Raw genomic sequence first — 16,324 nt, 5'->3', positions numbered from 1 at the left:
CGGTCACCAGTGACTGCTAGCGCAGGCCTTTCCGGCCAGGACTTCCAGCTGTGTTCCGGTGGTGTCTTTCTGCCCTAACTGCTCACACCAGGCTGTGGAATAGGATGAGCTTAACATCATGTGGTCAGCCATTTCCTTAGGACGCTCCCTGGCTGAGTCCCTGAAGTCACCCATATGCTGCTTTTAAGGACTTATGGAACTTTGCCTTGGAAGATGATGTCACATGTGTCTGTCCCTCTGTGAGAACATCCTCAGCCTAGCACTGGATTTGCCCTCCGAGCACGGCTCCAGGGGCAGGAATACAACTGCCCAATAGTCCACCTGGCTGCCTGCCATGGTGACTTCATAGTTCTGAAGAACAGCTAACCAGTAGTCTTGTTGGATGCAAGAGACAAATGTTGGGTGAGAAACGAGATCAGCTAAGATGTCAGGCAGATGAAGATGGGGTGGCGGAAGCCTGGGCTGCCACGCAAAGCTCTTTGTTTCCTGAGCATCAGCTGTTGGGTAGTTGAGGAAGCAGGAAGCGGAGATGGAACCCAGCCAGAGGCGAGCTGCAGCTAAGAGTAGGATCCTAAGCTGCTGGCTGGGATGATTCTGCCTTGTTGCCAGTGGTCATGGGAGGAAGCTGGAGCCGGTCAGGCCAGTCTCTGCAGATGTTCAGTTACTCGTTTTGCCATCTTCTGAAAGATGATTAATGAAACATCTGTGCTTGGGTTCATCTTTAATAATTTTCCATAGCTTAAGAGTAGATGGATTTACATTCTGAAACATCTTGAACTAGAAGAACTAACTTTGACTCTGCTTTTTAAATAAAAACAACCTTTTCCATTTAAATCGCACAGTATTATGACAGTGGGAACTTTCTCTTGGGGTCACTTTTGAAATCTTCCTGTTGGAGATTTCCATATTCATACCCTTGAGCTTTTTGGTTTTATTTAATATGGAAAAGTAGTAGACTCCAAGGCAGATTAAAGTATTCTAAAGTTTTTAAATTTTAATTTTTTAATTTTACATTGAAGTATTGTGTGTGCATATGTTTGTGGGAGCACACATGGCACATAAGTGAAGGTCAGAGAACTCGGGAGTTGGTTCATTTCTTCCACTGTGCAGGTCCTTGGGATCTAGCTGGCTTATCAGGCCTCACTTACAGCAAGCGTTTTCCCCAGCAAGACATCTTGTAGGCCCTGTACATTTGTTCTTTCTGTCATTTACTCTGTTGAGCATCTATTACGTGACAAATGCCAGTCTTGATAAGTGGATGCCCCCCAAATAGACTAAGTGGATTAGAGATGTCTCCCATGAGAAGCAGATCTGTTAGACCTTGGCCTTGTGGCATCTGCTAACTTGTCCACACACTGAACTGCTTGCCGTTCTCTTCGGAGTTGGCAGCTATCTTTGTGATATTGTAGCTTCAGGGCAGATAAAGGATGTCACTGAGTTATAACTTCTGCTTCTCAGTAGCCCTCAGAGGCCTAAGGGAGGTGACCCCACAATTCTCAGATTGTGAGCCATACAGGAAAGTTTTCTTCTGGGATCACAGTCCTTTTGGATTGTGTGTCCTACAAGGCTAGTCCCCTTTTATCTCACTTTTTTTGCATCTCAGATAAGCACAAATTCTACTTTGCTTGCATTCAGTTTATCTTTTACTTTAGAATAGTTTAATCTGCTTTGGAGTCTTCCACTTTCCACATAATTATTGTGTTTCATAATATTCAGTCAGAATAATTAACTGTTTTTTATTTCATTTAGAATAAAAATTGAGTAATTTTCATCAATTTCAAACAAATCAGGAAGCTCTAAAGGGAAGCTCATCATAATTCTATGAATTTCGTGCTGTTTGTAACATTTTTTTAACAAAAAGGGCTTTTATGAATGTGTTCAGCATTCCATGTTTCTTAAAATATGACTGTTTTCCAAATAACCACAAATAGTTTAAATTCTTGTCTTCGGGAGATTTGTTAAAAGGAATTATTGGTTAGTTTAGAAGGGCATTCAGACTCAGTGTTTGCAATCTTCTAAATTAATGTTTGGTTTTCTTTTTAATCCCAGTTGTTTCTTCTCTGACAGTTTGGAATCTGGCAGTGGCAAGCAAACTGTGAGCTTTGATTTTAGCAGTTTGGGTACTGCCCTGCGTAGCTGGTCATCTTGACAGTGTACGTGATGGCATGTGTACAGTCCAGCGGGCTTGGCATTCTGCTGTTTATGTAGAAAACAGACCACCTTATCTTTCTCTTTGGCTCACTGAACATGTAATGTTTTTAAATTTTATTTTTATTTTACATATATATGTGCCAGCTTGTCTGTATGTGTACCACATGCACACGATGATTGTGGCAGGTAGAAGAAGGCCTTGGATCCCAAGGGAGGAACTAAACCTACAGCTTTGTGAGTCACTCAGTGGAGCTGCGGAACCCAGGTCTCTGTAGCCCCCTCTACTGGAGATTTTTATACAATGATAAGTTCCAAAGTATCCTGAGAATTTGATCTGGAGTTTATTTAACCTGTGAAGCTGGATCCTACTATTTTACATGCATCAAAATTAGTATTCTGCTTAATGCTGCCCCCCAATAAGCGGCTTATCTTAGTGTACATCTGAAATTTGCTTAGGAATGGGTGAAGCTTACTCAGGATCAAAACCAGTGGCCAAGATTTTGTTAAACTTGAGTGGAGGGCTTGAGGGTCCCACAGAACCTGCCCGCTGAAGTGCAAAGAAGAAGTGAACGGACTACAGGTTTGTTCATAACTAGCGGAGTGAATTTAACTGGAAGGGAAGGAAAACCATGAGGCCCGTGAGAAAGATGCAGAGGGACGGGTTTGCATTCGTTCAGGCAAGCAGGAGTAGCAGTCCTGCACTGCTCTGCATCCGCCCTGCTAAGGAGGCAGACCCTGGTTCCTCTTCAGAAACTGTAAATCTTTCCCTGACTCCTTGTCGAGAGGCTGCCTTTGATGTGCAGCGCGGTCTTCTGAACTTGGCTGCCTTTCCCAGCTCCTCCATTTCCTTTTCTCAGCCATTCGCTCTTTCTGAGGCTTTGCCGGATGGCCCCGCATGTGCCAGCCCTTTCCACAGAAGCCTATTGTCCCATGCAGCTGTGCTCCCGCCATGAGCGCCTCAGCCTTTCAGGCTGCTCTGCCTGCCACTCGCTGAGGGAGGACAGAGGGTCATTCTCTGGGCTGCGCTGTCATCCATGCTGGGCCCTCAGTAGCAGTTCTTCTGATACACACGAATGCTTTCCTTTCTTCTGACTTCTGAGTACACGATCACATGGTCACTTCTCATGTGGGTGTTCTTCTTGTACTGACAGAGAGAGGGATGACTTAATGTCTGCGCTAGTGTCTGTGCGGAGCAGCTTGGCAGAAGTGCAGCAGAGAGAGACAAGTGCCTACAAACAGGTGAAGCACGCTGTGCAGATGACCGAGGAGGCCAGCTTTGAAAAGACCAAGGCAAGTCTGATGGCTGGAAATGGGTACAGTTCACAGCCACTGTTTCCCCAATGGGTACAGTTCACAGCCGCTGTTTCCCCATGTATGTTTCTTTGATTGTTTTAATAGCTAAATTAATTCCAAACACACAAAACAGATGCCAGTCCACCACTGTTGACTTCTCTAAATTAAGCAAACTTTCTATTTGGAGAATTCTTATTCCTCTGCAAATATGTCTGTCCTATTGCTGTTCGGAGATCATAGAACAATATGGGAAGTGCTTTGGCGTGCTTAATCTGTGCTTGTCTCCCCAGCGCTTTCAGGGCTGTGACAGTCTCAGCACCAACTCACCTGTGTATCTTTGATCCTGTTTGACTAAAGGCAAATGTTTCTCCTCTGTGTAAGCAGGAACTGTTGGGACATCGAAATATGCCAGTGTTAATCACACATGTGTGTTCAGTAGCGTCTTTTGATGTAACTTAGATTCATTGTGAGCTGAATTAGTTGTACCTGGCCATAGTAATAAAATAATAGTTCATACTAAGTGACCAGTGTTCTAGACACTTTGAATAACTGAAGGTTACTATTGATTGATTATTGTGGTTGAGGATCATACTTTAATCAAAGTTGTTCTGCATTTCCCTTTGATATGTCACTGGCGTACTTCAAGTGTTTAATACTTGACATTTTAGATGTGTGGTTTTGGCATATGTGTGCTCATCTAGTAAATTCTAGACAGAACTGTGTCTTAGGATTTTCTTGCTGTGAAGATACCATGACCATGCAGCTCTTATAAATGAAAGCACTTAGCTAGGGAGGCCACTTACAGTTTCAAAGGTTTAGTCCATTGTCATCATGGCAGGGAGCATGGCAGCACACAGGCAGACGTGTACTGAGAAGTAGCTCAGAGTCCTATATCTTTCAGGCAAAGGAACTTGACTGAAACACTGACCAGTATCCTGAGCATAGGAAACCTCAAATCCCTCCCCCACAGTGACACACTTCCTCCAACAAAGTCACACCTCCTAATAGTGCCAGTCCCATTGAAATTATGGGGGCCAGTTACATTCAAACTACACATACTGCAACGTATGAAGAATATAAAATTTGAAAGACCTGTAGCCAGACACCTTGGAGAAAGGGGCACTCAATATGTAGTTCTATCAGTGTTTATGGAAATGTTATGAATCAGAGCTGATTGACTCTGTGTTCAGGGCCATCACAGCCATTGCCTATCCATTGCCCTCTTCGGTCCTCTGTAATATTCCCAGGCTGGTTGACTCTCACTCTTTGCTGATTTCCTTTCCAAATGGGTCCACTTGTGACCCAACTCCCTCGCATGTTCCTTCTCTTCTCAACTCAGCTGGTTCGGACATCACGAGAGTTCAGCTCTCCTGACTTTTCCTTTGTCCCCAGGGCCTCTGCTGGAGGACTTGGATTTACCGAACTCGTCACAGTTTCTCTACTCTTCCCCAGTGGGAGCTGACCCGAGATGTTCCTGGACACTGAGGAGCTTTAGCTTCTGACTCCTCCTCTGTTCATCTCCAGCCATTGCTCATGAAGGTTTCGGGATCCATTTAGTATATGGAACAGCTGCCACGCCAGGCCCCATAACTCCTGATCCTTTTCTCTCTGTGTGTCACAGAAACTAAGACCACAAATTCTGAAACTAGTCACCAGCCCAAGCCTTTCCTCCTGCTCCTCTGCGCCCAGCCTTGCTCACCCCATGTCTTCACTTCAGCCCCTCCTTCTGACTGTCATTCTCTTTATTTCCGGTTGGGCTTTTCCTTCACACCTAAATAAGAATTTTATGGCCTCAAAGGACACTCATTGTTTCTACCATCCATCCTGTATGTTTCTCACTGAAAAACACTGTAGTCCACTACAGTGCCCAGACTAGAAAACAGGACCCTGTCCCCTCTTCAACCCCGGCTTTCAGTCAAGTCATAGTTTCTGGAAGACTTTCTTTTCCCTTCATGAAACTCACACGTCAAGTTTGAGCTGAGAACTGCTCCTCCCTGCAGGGCCGTCAAATGTGCCGTTGTTAAGGCTCCACTGCCTGCTCTGGTTTGAGCTGAAATGCCCCTGTTATGCTCACACTTTTCAAAACTTGGTCCCTAGCTGGTGGCTTTGTTTGAGGAAGCTGGGGGACTCTGGGGACAAGTGTGACTGGCGGAGGCAGGTCACTGTGGATGGGCTCTGCATGTTTCAGTCTGGCCCCACGTCTGACCCCAGGCATCTGTCAAGACAGAAGGAGCCTCCGTGGCTGTTTCCACTCCAGGGACTCTGCTGCCCTCCCCACAGGACAGACTGAACTGTGGGCCAAAGCCACACACTCCACCCTCAGATTCCATCCACGACCGTGGGAAAGTGTCTAGCATGGTACCTTTGACTCTGCATCCTCTCTCTCCTTGGCTACTTTCTTTATCATCTCCTTCTCTGATCTCCTTCACCCATGTCCGTGAACACCCCTGCCTGAGGCTTCCCCATCACTGCTCCCTGGAGCTTCTTTTCTTGCCGCTCCTAGACGTACGCTGCTGGTGTCTTCCACACAGCCAAGCTTTCCTCTCCCACTTCTCCCCATCCACTGTTTGTTGAGTAATGCCCTCCATCTTCCTAGACGACAGTCCTTAAAATCCCTCCAGCCTTGCCCCACCCCGACCATGACTTTCTCATTCCCCGTGCTGTTTCTCTGCAGAGTTCCCCGTTCGGCTGTGCCTACCTTTTCACCTCCTCTACCTCTGTTTTTTCTGTGCCCTTCCGTCGTGTGTGCAGACTGTGGCAGTAGCCCTCTGTTTGCTTTTTCTTGGGCATCTCTCTGTTCCAGCCTGTCCTTTGCATTGTCTTAGTGTTCCTGAATTGTAAACACTCCCACTGAGGGAACTCCCATGTCGAATGTACTACTTCCCTGGCTGGCCTTTCAGAGCCTTCAGTCGGCTGCTCTCTGACTGTCCTGGAGTCACCTCTCCCCACACTCAGACAACGAAGAACGTGAGTTATGACTCAGCATTTTCATGGGTCCACTGGGCCAGCACCAATTGCTTTGTGCTCCTGTGTGACAAACACGTTTGTCAGAGGAGGCTCAATTCAGGTGGCAGTCTTTGTAGAAACTTCCCTGCTTCTTGTTTGAATTAATCTCTGCGTCTCTGACCCCCACTGTTGTTACATAAAGTCGTGGTGACTTTTCCTAGCTGTTTGAAAGACTATTATGTCTAGCCCTGTGTTTCTCACATGCCTTTTGCATATTCATTGCACGACTAATGTTTGTTGAAGAGAAATTAATAATTTTAGCTATAGGCCGGGCAGTGGTGGGGCACGCCTTTAATCCCAGCACTCGGGAGGCAGAGGCAGGTGGATCTCTGAGTTCGAGGCCAGCCTGGTCTACAAGAGCTAGTTCCAGGACAGGCTCTAGAAACTACAGGGAAACCCTGTCTCGAAAAAAAAATTAGCTATAAATTTGATATTAAATAATTAATACCTTTTGAAATGTAATGGTTAAGAATGAGCTAGCTTAATTGTCATCAGAGAGGCTACCTCTGGCAGCTAATGGGGCAGATGCAGAGGCCCACAGTAAACATGAGGCAGGGAAAGAGCCAGAATTGGAGATTTTCATCAGGTCTCTACCCTTGGAGCTTTGGGAACCTCGTGGAAGTGGTGGAGGAAAAATTGTCAGAGCCAGAGGAATGGAGGACAGCAGGAGCACATGGCCCACAGAATCTACTAAATAGGGCTGGAAAACCGAAGCAGCAGTTTTGGAGCCATGATGGGTTTGCTCTGGGCCTGCGTGTGTGTTATGGCTGTTAGCTTGATGTTCTTGTGGGCTCCTAGAGTGGGAATGGGTTGTCTCTGACTCTTTTGCCTGCTCTTGGGACGTTTTTCAGCCTGCTGGGTTGCCTCACCCAGCCTTGATATGAGGGTTCATGCCTAGTCTTGTACTTTGTTATGCCGTTTGGTGGATATCCCTCAGGGTCCAGTCCTTTCTGCAGGGAGCCATAGGAGGAGTGGATCATCAGGAGAGGGGTGGTGGTCTGGGGAGGGGGAACTGGGAAGAGTGGAGGGCGGGGAAACTGCAGTCAGGGTGTGTGGTACAGAGAAGAAGAAGGAAAGAGGGAGGGAGGGAGGGAGGGAGGGAGAAGGTGCACGGAGGAATCGCATACCGTGAATCTGCATTTTCACTCAAGTGATAGGAATGGAGGCAACGGCTGGTTGACGTGATGTGGTGCAAGTCTAGGAGCTTTCGCCTAAAGTTCTGAAAAGACATAGGAATTTTTCTGTTGAGAGTCTTAAAAGATAGTGAGCATGGATATTTTCAGTTTAGAACTACTTTTTAATACAAGGCAGGAGGTATGTGTTTCTTAGTTTCTTGGTGTTTGTTGCCATCTAGTGGCCATTATTTGTATTGCATGCCAGGTAAAAGACAATGCTTTATTCCATTGTTTACATTTGTAGTAACTGTGAAAATACCCATAGTGTTTTATCTGATGAGAAGACCACAATGTCATTTTCAGGTAATGGTGTGAAACTACAGTCCATCAAATCTCTACTCTTCCACTTTCTAGATCTGTGATATGGGCAAATTATTTATGTTTGAAAGCACCCAAGTGCTAAGAACCCCTTAAAATTTCTTCCTGGGGATAATGGGATGATGCTGTGCCAGCCACTTAGAAAGCCTCTAATGCAGAGCAAGCTCAGTGAAAGGTTTTACTGGAAAGTGTAAATTATTGCAACCGGAGATAGTTCTTAAAAAGAAAAGTGAATGGCAGAGGGTTTGTGGTGCTGGATTGATAAAATTCCAAGAAACAGCTGTAAAGTTCACGGGCCTCCAGCCTGGCTGACGGTCCTCGGTGCAGCGGCTGAGCACTGGGCAGAGGCACAGGCTTGGGGAAATGGGCTGGGCACAGCAGAAGTGAGATAACCCACTAAGGAAGGTTTTCTTTAAAAATGTCAATATAGTAGGTTAAAGAAGTGTTGGTTTGTTCGTTTGTTTTGAATTTCTCCATTATTCTGTCTTGGATTGTGGTAGAATCAAAAAAGCAGAAATAAGAAACTTGGATGTTGTGGAATATTTGTTTAACTATGTAAAGATGTGTTACATTTGTTTATGCGCAGAATATTATTTTAACTATGTAAAGGTGTGTTTCTTTTGTTTATGCTGCATTTGTTTAATTATGTAAAGATGTTGCATCTGTTTTACCTTGCCTGCCTAAGGCACCTGATTGGTTTAATAAAAAGCTGAATGCCCAATAGGTAGGCAGGAGAAAGGATGGGTGGGGCTGTCAGGCAGAGAGACTAAATAGGAGGAGAAATCTAGGCTTGAGAGAGGAGGGGAAGGAAGAGAGAATGAGAGAGATGCCAGCTAGCAAGACACAGAGACGGCAGGAAAGTAAGACACACAGAGAAGAAGTGAGAAAAGTAATAAGCCCCAAGGTAGAAGGTAGATGAAGAGAAACAGGTTAATTTAAGTTATAAGAATTAGCCAGAAACCTGCCAAAGCTAGACAGAGCATTCAAAACCAATAATAAGTCTCCGTGTCATGATTTGGGAGCTGGTTGGTGCCCCCCCCCCCAAAAAAAAAGCCTGGCACACTCGGAGTGGAAAAAACTTACCAGAAAAGCACTGAGCACTGGGCTCCAGCTACAGGCATGGAAGTAATGCTCCTGCTCACAGCACATCGTCTGCTGCAGAACAAAACCAAGCTGCCAGTGCCATTGGACAAAGACAGACCACACACAGGACAGAGGCCCCGGGAGATCCAAAGAGAGGTGACAAATTCCTATCTACTGAAATGGTGGTATTAACAGGCATGTTTGTAGTGGTACTGAGATAAGCAAGCTTACTGTTGCATTAAAATGTAGCACATACAGTTTTATATGATATGTAGGCATCAGTAATAAAAACAGTTGTTATTTATATATTTGCTCTGTTATCGTTACTTGAGGATGTACCCATATACATATACGTATGTATCTCACTGTGAAGCAGTGTGTAGTATCGCACCAGCAGTAGCTTTATGCATTTCGTGTGTAGAGTGTTTCTTATTGCGTCAGGTAGTCACATGACCTATAATATCTAGGCTTATGTAAGTGTGAAATTACATAATGATGCTTTTCTCAGAACATGGTCGCTGGTGCACGCCTGTGTGAATAGTCTCTGTAGATTTATGGACTTATTTCTGGTAAACAAGTTATTTATAAATTCAAAGCAATATGTTGTTTATAAGTAAAAAGCTCAAGTATGTTGATAATCATTTTTATTTAATGGTCTTGTTTCATAAAAATAAATTCATATTCAGGTTTCAAAATTTATGTTCATTAACAGTGAACAGTAAATCCTCATAATATCTTATTTATTATTCATGAGTTTTTCACTGGAATTTCTAGGAAACTATTTGTAACAGTTGGGAAGGGGAATTAGAGATGTCATTAAATAGGTTTCCTGATTTAAAGCCTTAGTTGACATATATCATTTTTGTTTTCAAAAATGTTTGACTTCTTTATGATAGTAATAGTTACCTTTGGCTTACTAAAACTAGAATTAGAAATACTGAGTCCAATAAATTACACTTTGAAAAGAGTGTTGATGGAGACAGCATGGAATGGCTGTAAAGGAGGAATCTTGAGTTGAATTTGCTGGCGTGGAAACGCACAATTTCTCCCATTCTCAAGGCTGACAGCCATTTCTGCCAGGTAAGGAAAAGGAGAACCCATCTCCCCAGATACCCCGGGGAAAGCGAGTGCAGGTCGCAGTGGAGGCGCCATCCTAGTTGTGACCTAGCTTTGAGGATTTAGTTTCCTCGTGGAGAGAAATAAATGGGAGCCCTTGAATCACAAGGACTATCATCCTGCAATAGTTTGTAAGTATTGGGGTTAAGTATCAGGTGTAGGAACCCCTCAGCCACAGGTGAGCTTCAATGGAAAAAGACAGTTTTACATCTCAGGGGCTCCAAACTCCCTGACCAGAGGGTAAAGCAATTGCTGCTCAAGCATTAAGACCAGAGTTTGCATTCCAATGCCCTGATCAAAAGCCAGATAGGTGTGTACTCCTGTACTGTCAGTGCTGGGGGCAGAGGGGGAATGTGTGGGGGGAGAGATGGTGATCTCTAGGGCCTGACCGCCAACCAGTCTAATTGGAGAGCTGCAGGTTCAGTGGGAAACCCTGTCTTAAAGTTAAGGTAGAGAAGAATTTGAGGAGGGCTCTGGGTTCCACATGCACATATATATGTATATGTTCACTACATACATGTACACACACACAGATTACTAATTTTTTTATTTTCAAGTGTTACTAAATCCATGGCTTTTCTCATTACAACCAGGTATAAATGTCAAATTAAAAGTAAATAAAAATGAAAGCTATTTAAAATGTGTGACTATTGATTACATACCCAATGATGTCATAACTGGTTTGTAACCTAAGGTTTTACTCAGTGCTCCCCTTGTCCCCACCACTCCCTTGCTGGTGGCTGGCAGAAGGCCAGCTGTGGTCAGCACGGTGTGCTCATGTGACTTACAGCTGCATTCTGTGTTTTCCTCCAAACCAGCCTATGGCTTGGCCTCTCCTCCTGTTCTGTGCTGATTGGATTCTTCCTTCCATTCTTGTCGTCTGGGTTGGGCTGGTTTCTCAGGTGTTCTTAGCCTAAGTTGTTGTCCAGGTGGGAATTTCTTCGGCTATATTGGTTTTATTTTCTTATACAAGTAGTTTCATTACGACAGGGAAAGTTGTAGGTTTGTCGTTTGATTTCATGAGATTAATGGAAAGTAATTTTCATTGACAATTGTATTTTGAAGCACAGAATTCAGGATTTCCTAGTGTTTTAGCCTCCAAGGGATTTAGTTATGAAAAAAATATGCTTTTCATTTTTATTATCAGTTTTAAATTTATTTTTCTGAGGCATTCCTCTAGTCTTTAGCTTGGGACTAACTCTGTTGATGAACCTTCTAAAATCAGAATTGTGTTTGTTTTGGTTAACCAGACACGTGTGAAATTGGCTGTCATACTTTAGGATAGCAGACACGTTCCAAAATAAAGACCTGAAGGTGAATGTCTTCTAATGAAGGGAGGAGAGTTCGCAGATCCTAGATATTTTCGGTCTAGAGTTAGCTTTTAGCAGAGAGCAGTATAACTATAATAAAGCCTAACAGCGTGCATCGAGAGACATTTCATCTCTATTGTCAGCAGCTGTGACTGTCCAACTTATACAGCTTGGGTGCTCTGTGGGGCCTGTGCTGTCAGTGCCAGAGACATAAACAGTGGTCAGAAGACAGACACCAGAGCATCGTAACTATGTTGGGTTTTCGTATGGTGATTTGAAGTCCCATTTCATTGCTGGACATTGTAGATAATGGAAAGGAAGTAGGGGAATTTTTATTTCTGGAAAACATTGTGGGCAATTTTGAACAAAGGAAAATTGTGATTTTTTTTCAATTATGAACTTTTACTGTTGCTGAAAGATGTCCATCCTGATAACAGGAGGCAGCAGTCTGTGTTTAAGGGGAGTGTTATTCTTAGTTATATTAAGGAAGCTTTACTAAAATAGTGTTAAGAGATGCCTGCATATAATAAAATATAGTTTTCAACATCTACTTAATTTTCTGTGTGTCATTTAAAGAATGAAAATACTTTGGATGACAAGGACGTGAGATATTAGTGTTTCCCATGAAGCACTAGCACCACATAACGACACATACCAAGGCACTTGGCTTTTCTGAACTCATTTTTCAGATTCTGAGCGCTCTGTGGCCACCTCAGGGCCAGCAGGACTCTCCAGCTGACTAGTCCTGTATCCTCAACTGTGACGGGGAAACCTGTGAGCAAGTGTGACATCGGGTGGCATGCTGCTATGACAGTCCATGGTAGTGGACTGTCGAGTGGGTCCCAACTGTTTAAGATAGAAGAACGTGTACTTGTCTGACTCCTCGCTGGTCCTTTCTCTCTCCTGATCCCCTTCTCATTCTCTGTCTGCCAGGCCCTGATCCAGTGTGAGCAGCTGAAGAGTGAGCTGGAGAGGCAGACAGGAAGACTGGAAAAGGAGCTTGCCGCTCAGCTAGAGAAACGGGCTTTTGAGAAGGAGATGATAAAGAAAGAAGTAGCCAAGGAGAGAGAGGATGCAGAGTCAAAGGTACCATGCCAGACACTTTCCCACGGCCGTGGAATTGCATCTTGAGGGGTGGAGTGTAGGGAGGGAAGGGCTGACTTTGGCTCACAGTTTCAGTCTGTCCTGGCCAGGAGGGCAGCAGAGTTCCTGGCAGTGGAGCGTGCACACCTGAGTCCTCATCCAGCCCTCCTGCTGCTTTCTGCAATTCCCCGTACAACCCTTTCTACCCCTCTTTCGGCTCCAGCAGATGGGTTGGAGGCCCTGGGGATGTAGTCACGGAACCAATGCTGCTGTCCCTTAAAGTACAGACTTTAGGGAAAGGTGGCTACTAAGCAGACATGTTCATAAATGATCAAATCTCTCAAGCCTAGACAGTTATGAAAGGCGTCTTGTCAGGAGGAGTTTGAAGTGAGACTGAGAACAGGGGGGTAAATTGAGTTCAGGGGAAGGAAGTGTCATGTCCAGGAAAACACAAGCCCTTAGGAGCTGAAGCTCTGCATGGTCGGGCTTTAGAACTGGCAGGTGGTGGAGCAGAGGGACTCGGGAAGAATAGTGGAGCGTGAAGTGTGAAGTATATGGGGGAATAAATCATGCTCTTAAAATCTACATGAGTATTAGAGATTTCATTCAGATGTAACTTTAAGCCACGGAATGGCTTTATATCGGTCAGTGTTGTCATGATATGAATATCTGAGGGAAATCACCTTGTTAATAAATTGGAGTAGAACTAGAATATATGCAGGAGATCATGTTGGGGTTAGGTGTGGCATGGGGGGTGACATCTTGGATTCAGGAGATCACTGGGAGGTGGCCACTGGATTCACTGTATGTCATCACTGGGTGCCCTCCCCCTACCCCTCGTGCTGTACTTCCTTTTAAGATTTTTAGTTTCTCTTTTCTTACAAGGTACTTTTGGGGCAATTTCTTTGAACCCATATCCTTGATTTGAGAGTCATGATGTGTCCTCTAAGACAATGAGAGACCCATGCAGAAAGCTTTGTAGACAGTTCTAGAGTTTAACAGGTGTAGATTTAGATAAGTGGGAATGCTCTGCCTTTAATTCATCCATATATCGATTACTAAAGCCTTAATTTTCCACCGAGCTCCTCCACCTCCTTCCCTTTTTCTCCTTGTCCCAGTAGAAACACTTCATCATGTTGTCCCAAACAGGGACCTTACCGCCCTTGGCTGCTGCCTCCCCCTCATTGCCACCAAGTTCTAGAAACCCATCCCATCACTTTGATTGCCTTCTCCCTACCCTGTCATGTTTTCTTACCCTTGTTGGCAGGCACTTCCAGTCACTGTGGTGTCATTACCACCAACCTTAGCTCCCTTCCTTGTTCTTTAAACCCCCGGCAGGGATGATCTTCCGTGGTGAACTCAGTTTTGTGCTTTAAAAGTCTTCTCGTCTCCCTGCAGCCTCAGATAAACTTAAAGTCTCTGCACCATTTTTCCTGCCTCTTCAGCCTCATCCCCCTTCACTTTTTCCCTTGCATCCCTACCTCACTGACATCCGTGCCCATCCCCAGTCATCCAGGACCAGTCTGTCCTGTTTGTTTGTTTTGTTGCTTTTGTTTGTTTTGGTTTTTCATGACAGCATTTCTCTGTGTAGCCTTGGCTGTTCTGGAACTTACTCTGTAGAATAGATAGTCTTGAACTCACAGAGATCCACCTACCTCTGCCTCCCGAGTGCTGGGATTAAAGGCGTGTGTCATCACCGCCTGGCTGTTTGTTTTTATGCAGGTTTGAGTGGGCTTCATCTCCTATCCAGAGAAGTCCTTTGTTCTGTTTGATTCTTCAAAGTTCTTGAAACAGCCTCCATCAGTCTCTCCCAAAGCAAAACTAGGTTCTGCTCTATGGGTTCCCATAATTGAGTTGATTGCAAATTCTTGTGGGATTGTTGCCTTCTCTAACTTTCTGTGAGTCCCTGCATATATAAACCAATATCCTCATTGTTGGCACATTAGCACATGCTCAAATATGTAGTTTTAAATGAAGTATGAATAACATACAAGGAAAGGAAAGAGGGCCCCATGGCATTGGAAAGGCAGGACTAAGGCAGAGGCTCAGAACTGATCCATCTGCAAGTGATCATGGGAGTTCACAGGGCAAAGGTGGTATTAGCTGAGGTCCAAAGAATAGGCAGGATTTAGAATCCTAGCAACTGAGGAAGGCGTGGAGGGAGGTGTAGCTTTGAATTGGCTATCGTGTGTGTGTGTGTGCGCGTGAGAGAGGGGGGGGGGAAGGGGGGGAGGGAGGGAGAGAGAGAGAGAGAGAGAGAGAGAGGATAGAATCACACACACACACACACACATTGTGTGATGTTTTACTCTTTTGAAGTTATGAGGGGCCCACCACCCAGCTCCCAAATATATCACATACAGCTTATTCTTAGTTATTCCTGGCCTTAGCTTGGCTTATTTTTTTTTTTTTTTGCCAGTTTTTTAAATTTAAATTATCCAGATTATTTTTTGCCTCTGGGCTCTTTTCTTTTTCTACTTCTGTATACATTTCTTTACTTCTGTTGTCCGTGGCTTGCTGGATGGCTGGCCTCTGATGTCCTCTTCTCCTCGTTTCTCCTTTTACTTATGCTCTCTGCCCGCCAGCCCCAGCTGTCCCTGCTCCCGCCTCACTACTGGCCATTCCGCTCTTTTTTGGAACCATCAGGTGTTTTAGACAAGCAAAGATTCACAGCTTCACAGAGTTAAACAAATGCAGCATAAACAAAGTTCACACACCTTAAAATAATGTTCCCTAACACACAGAGAGAGCTATTGCTCACAACTAGGGTATGTTTATTTGGGAAGGCGGTTGTTTAGTGGAAACACTTTTCTCAGCCTCACAATATTAAAACACTTGGATGAGAATTTCAAAAAAGAGGGGAAAAAGAGCAACGGATTGTGCTTGGTGGTATGCCAGGTGCGTTTGTACCAGGGCCTCTCCCTGTTGGGCACTTCCTGAGTGAAGGCGGAAGCACAAGTGCAGCACACTGGCACAGGGGAGCAAGCTTTGGCACATCGGGTCTCCGGCCGGGTCCTGAGCACACTGGCACAGGGGAGTAAGCTTTGGCACATCGGGTCTCCGGTCGGGTCCTGAGTACAAGGACAGATGTAAGAGTAAGGAAGCACCAGGTCCTAGCACCCAGGTGGTCTCAGCAGGGAGAATGGCTCCAGAGAAGAAGCTGTGGGAGTAAGTCCAGTTTTACCTTTCTGGGACTTTGTCCAATCTGTGGGAGTGATGACTGCTTTAAGCGCTTGACGGGATTAAAAGCCATGATGCTTTGCTTTGAAACTCGTATTTCCAGTCTTATGGTGGACATTGAATAAAACTGAGCCTGTGCCTATTATCATTTTTATTTTAGGGAATGAGCAGTGGGTTTGCTGGGCAGCTTTCTTGTACCTGTGAGTCAGTACAGACAGAGAATACAAACTATAGCTGTACCTTTTATGTATTCTCTTGAATGAACTTGGCAAGTAGCTTAGTTTTCTTAATCTCATTTCAGGGGAACTGAAAATTAATCCAAGCAATCCAATTTCCATTAATCCAAATCTGATACAGTTCTTCCTCTAAAGGGACTGAAGTGCACAGACGTGTGCAACACTGGGAAAGTACCTAGTTTCCCATATCGCTGAAGTTTCTGTATAATTGGCTTCAGCAGTTGTAATGAAGATGCCTCAGACACAGGTTCCACAATCTTACGAGTGTCCATGTGCGCTAAGAGCTAGCAAACATGCATCTGTCTCTCCTTACCGTGTCCTTGCCTCCCCATCTCCTCCCCACTTCTGCAAAAGACCTTGCAGTTTTGCTCTT

The 16,324-nt window shown here is 44.7% G+C and overlaps 1 protein-coding gene across 1 annotated transcript in view; it reads left to right on the top strand.

The window, feature by feature from the left end:
- The window catches only part of Sdccag8 (SHH signaling and ciliogenesis regulator SDCCAG8), a 194,145-nt gene that overhangs the window by 35,040 nt on the left and 142,781 nt on the right, over positions 1–16,324 (top strand). The window contains exons 9-10 of the mRNA XM_038348697.1: positions 3,303–3,441; positions 12,386–12,538. Of these exons, the coding sequence (XP_038204625.1) occupies positions 3,303–3,441; positions 12,386–12,538 (292 nt within the window). The remainder of the gene's footprint in view (positions 1–3,302; positions 3,442–12,385; positions 12,539–16,324) is intronic.

This window comes from Arvicola amphibius, chromosome 12 (assembly GCF_903992535.2).
Source record: "Arvicola amphibius chromosome 12, mArvAmp1.2, whole genome shotgun sequence".
Lineage (NCBI taxonomy): Eukaryota > Metazoa > Chordata > Mammalia > Rodentia > Cricetidae > Arvicola > Arvicola amphibius.
The sequence above is the reverse complement of the archived record's forward strand: the minus strand, read 5'-3'. Positions and strand labels throughout refer to the sequence as shown.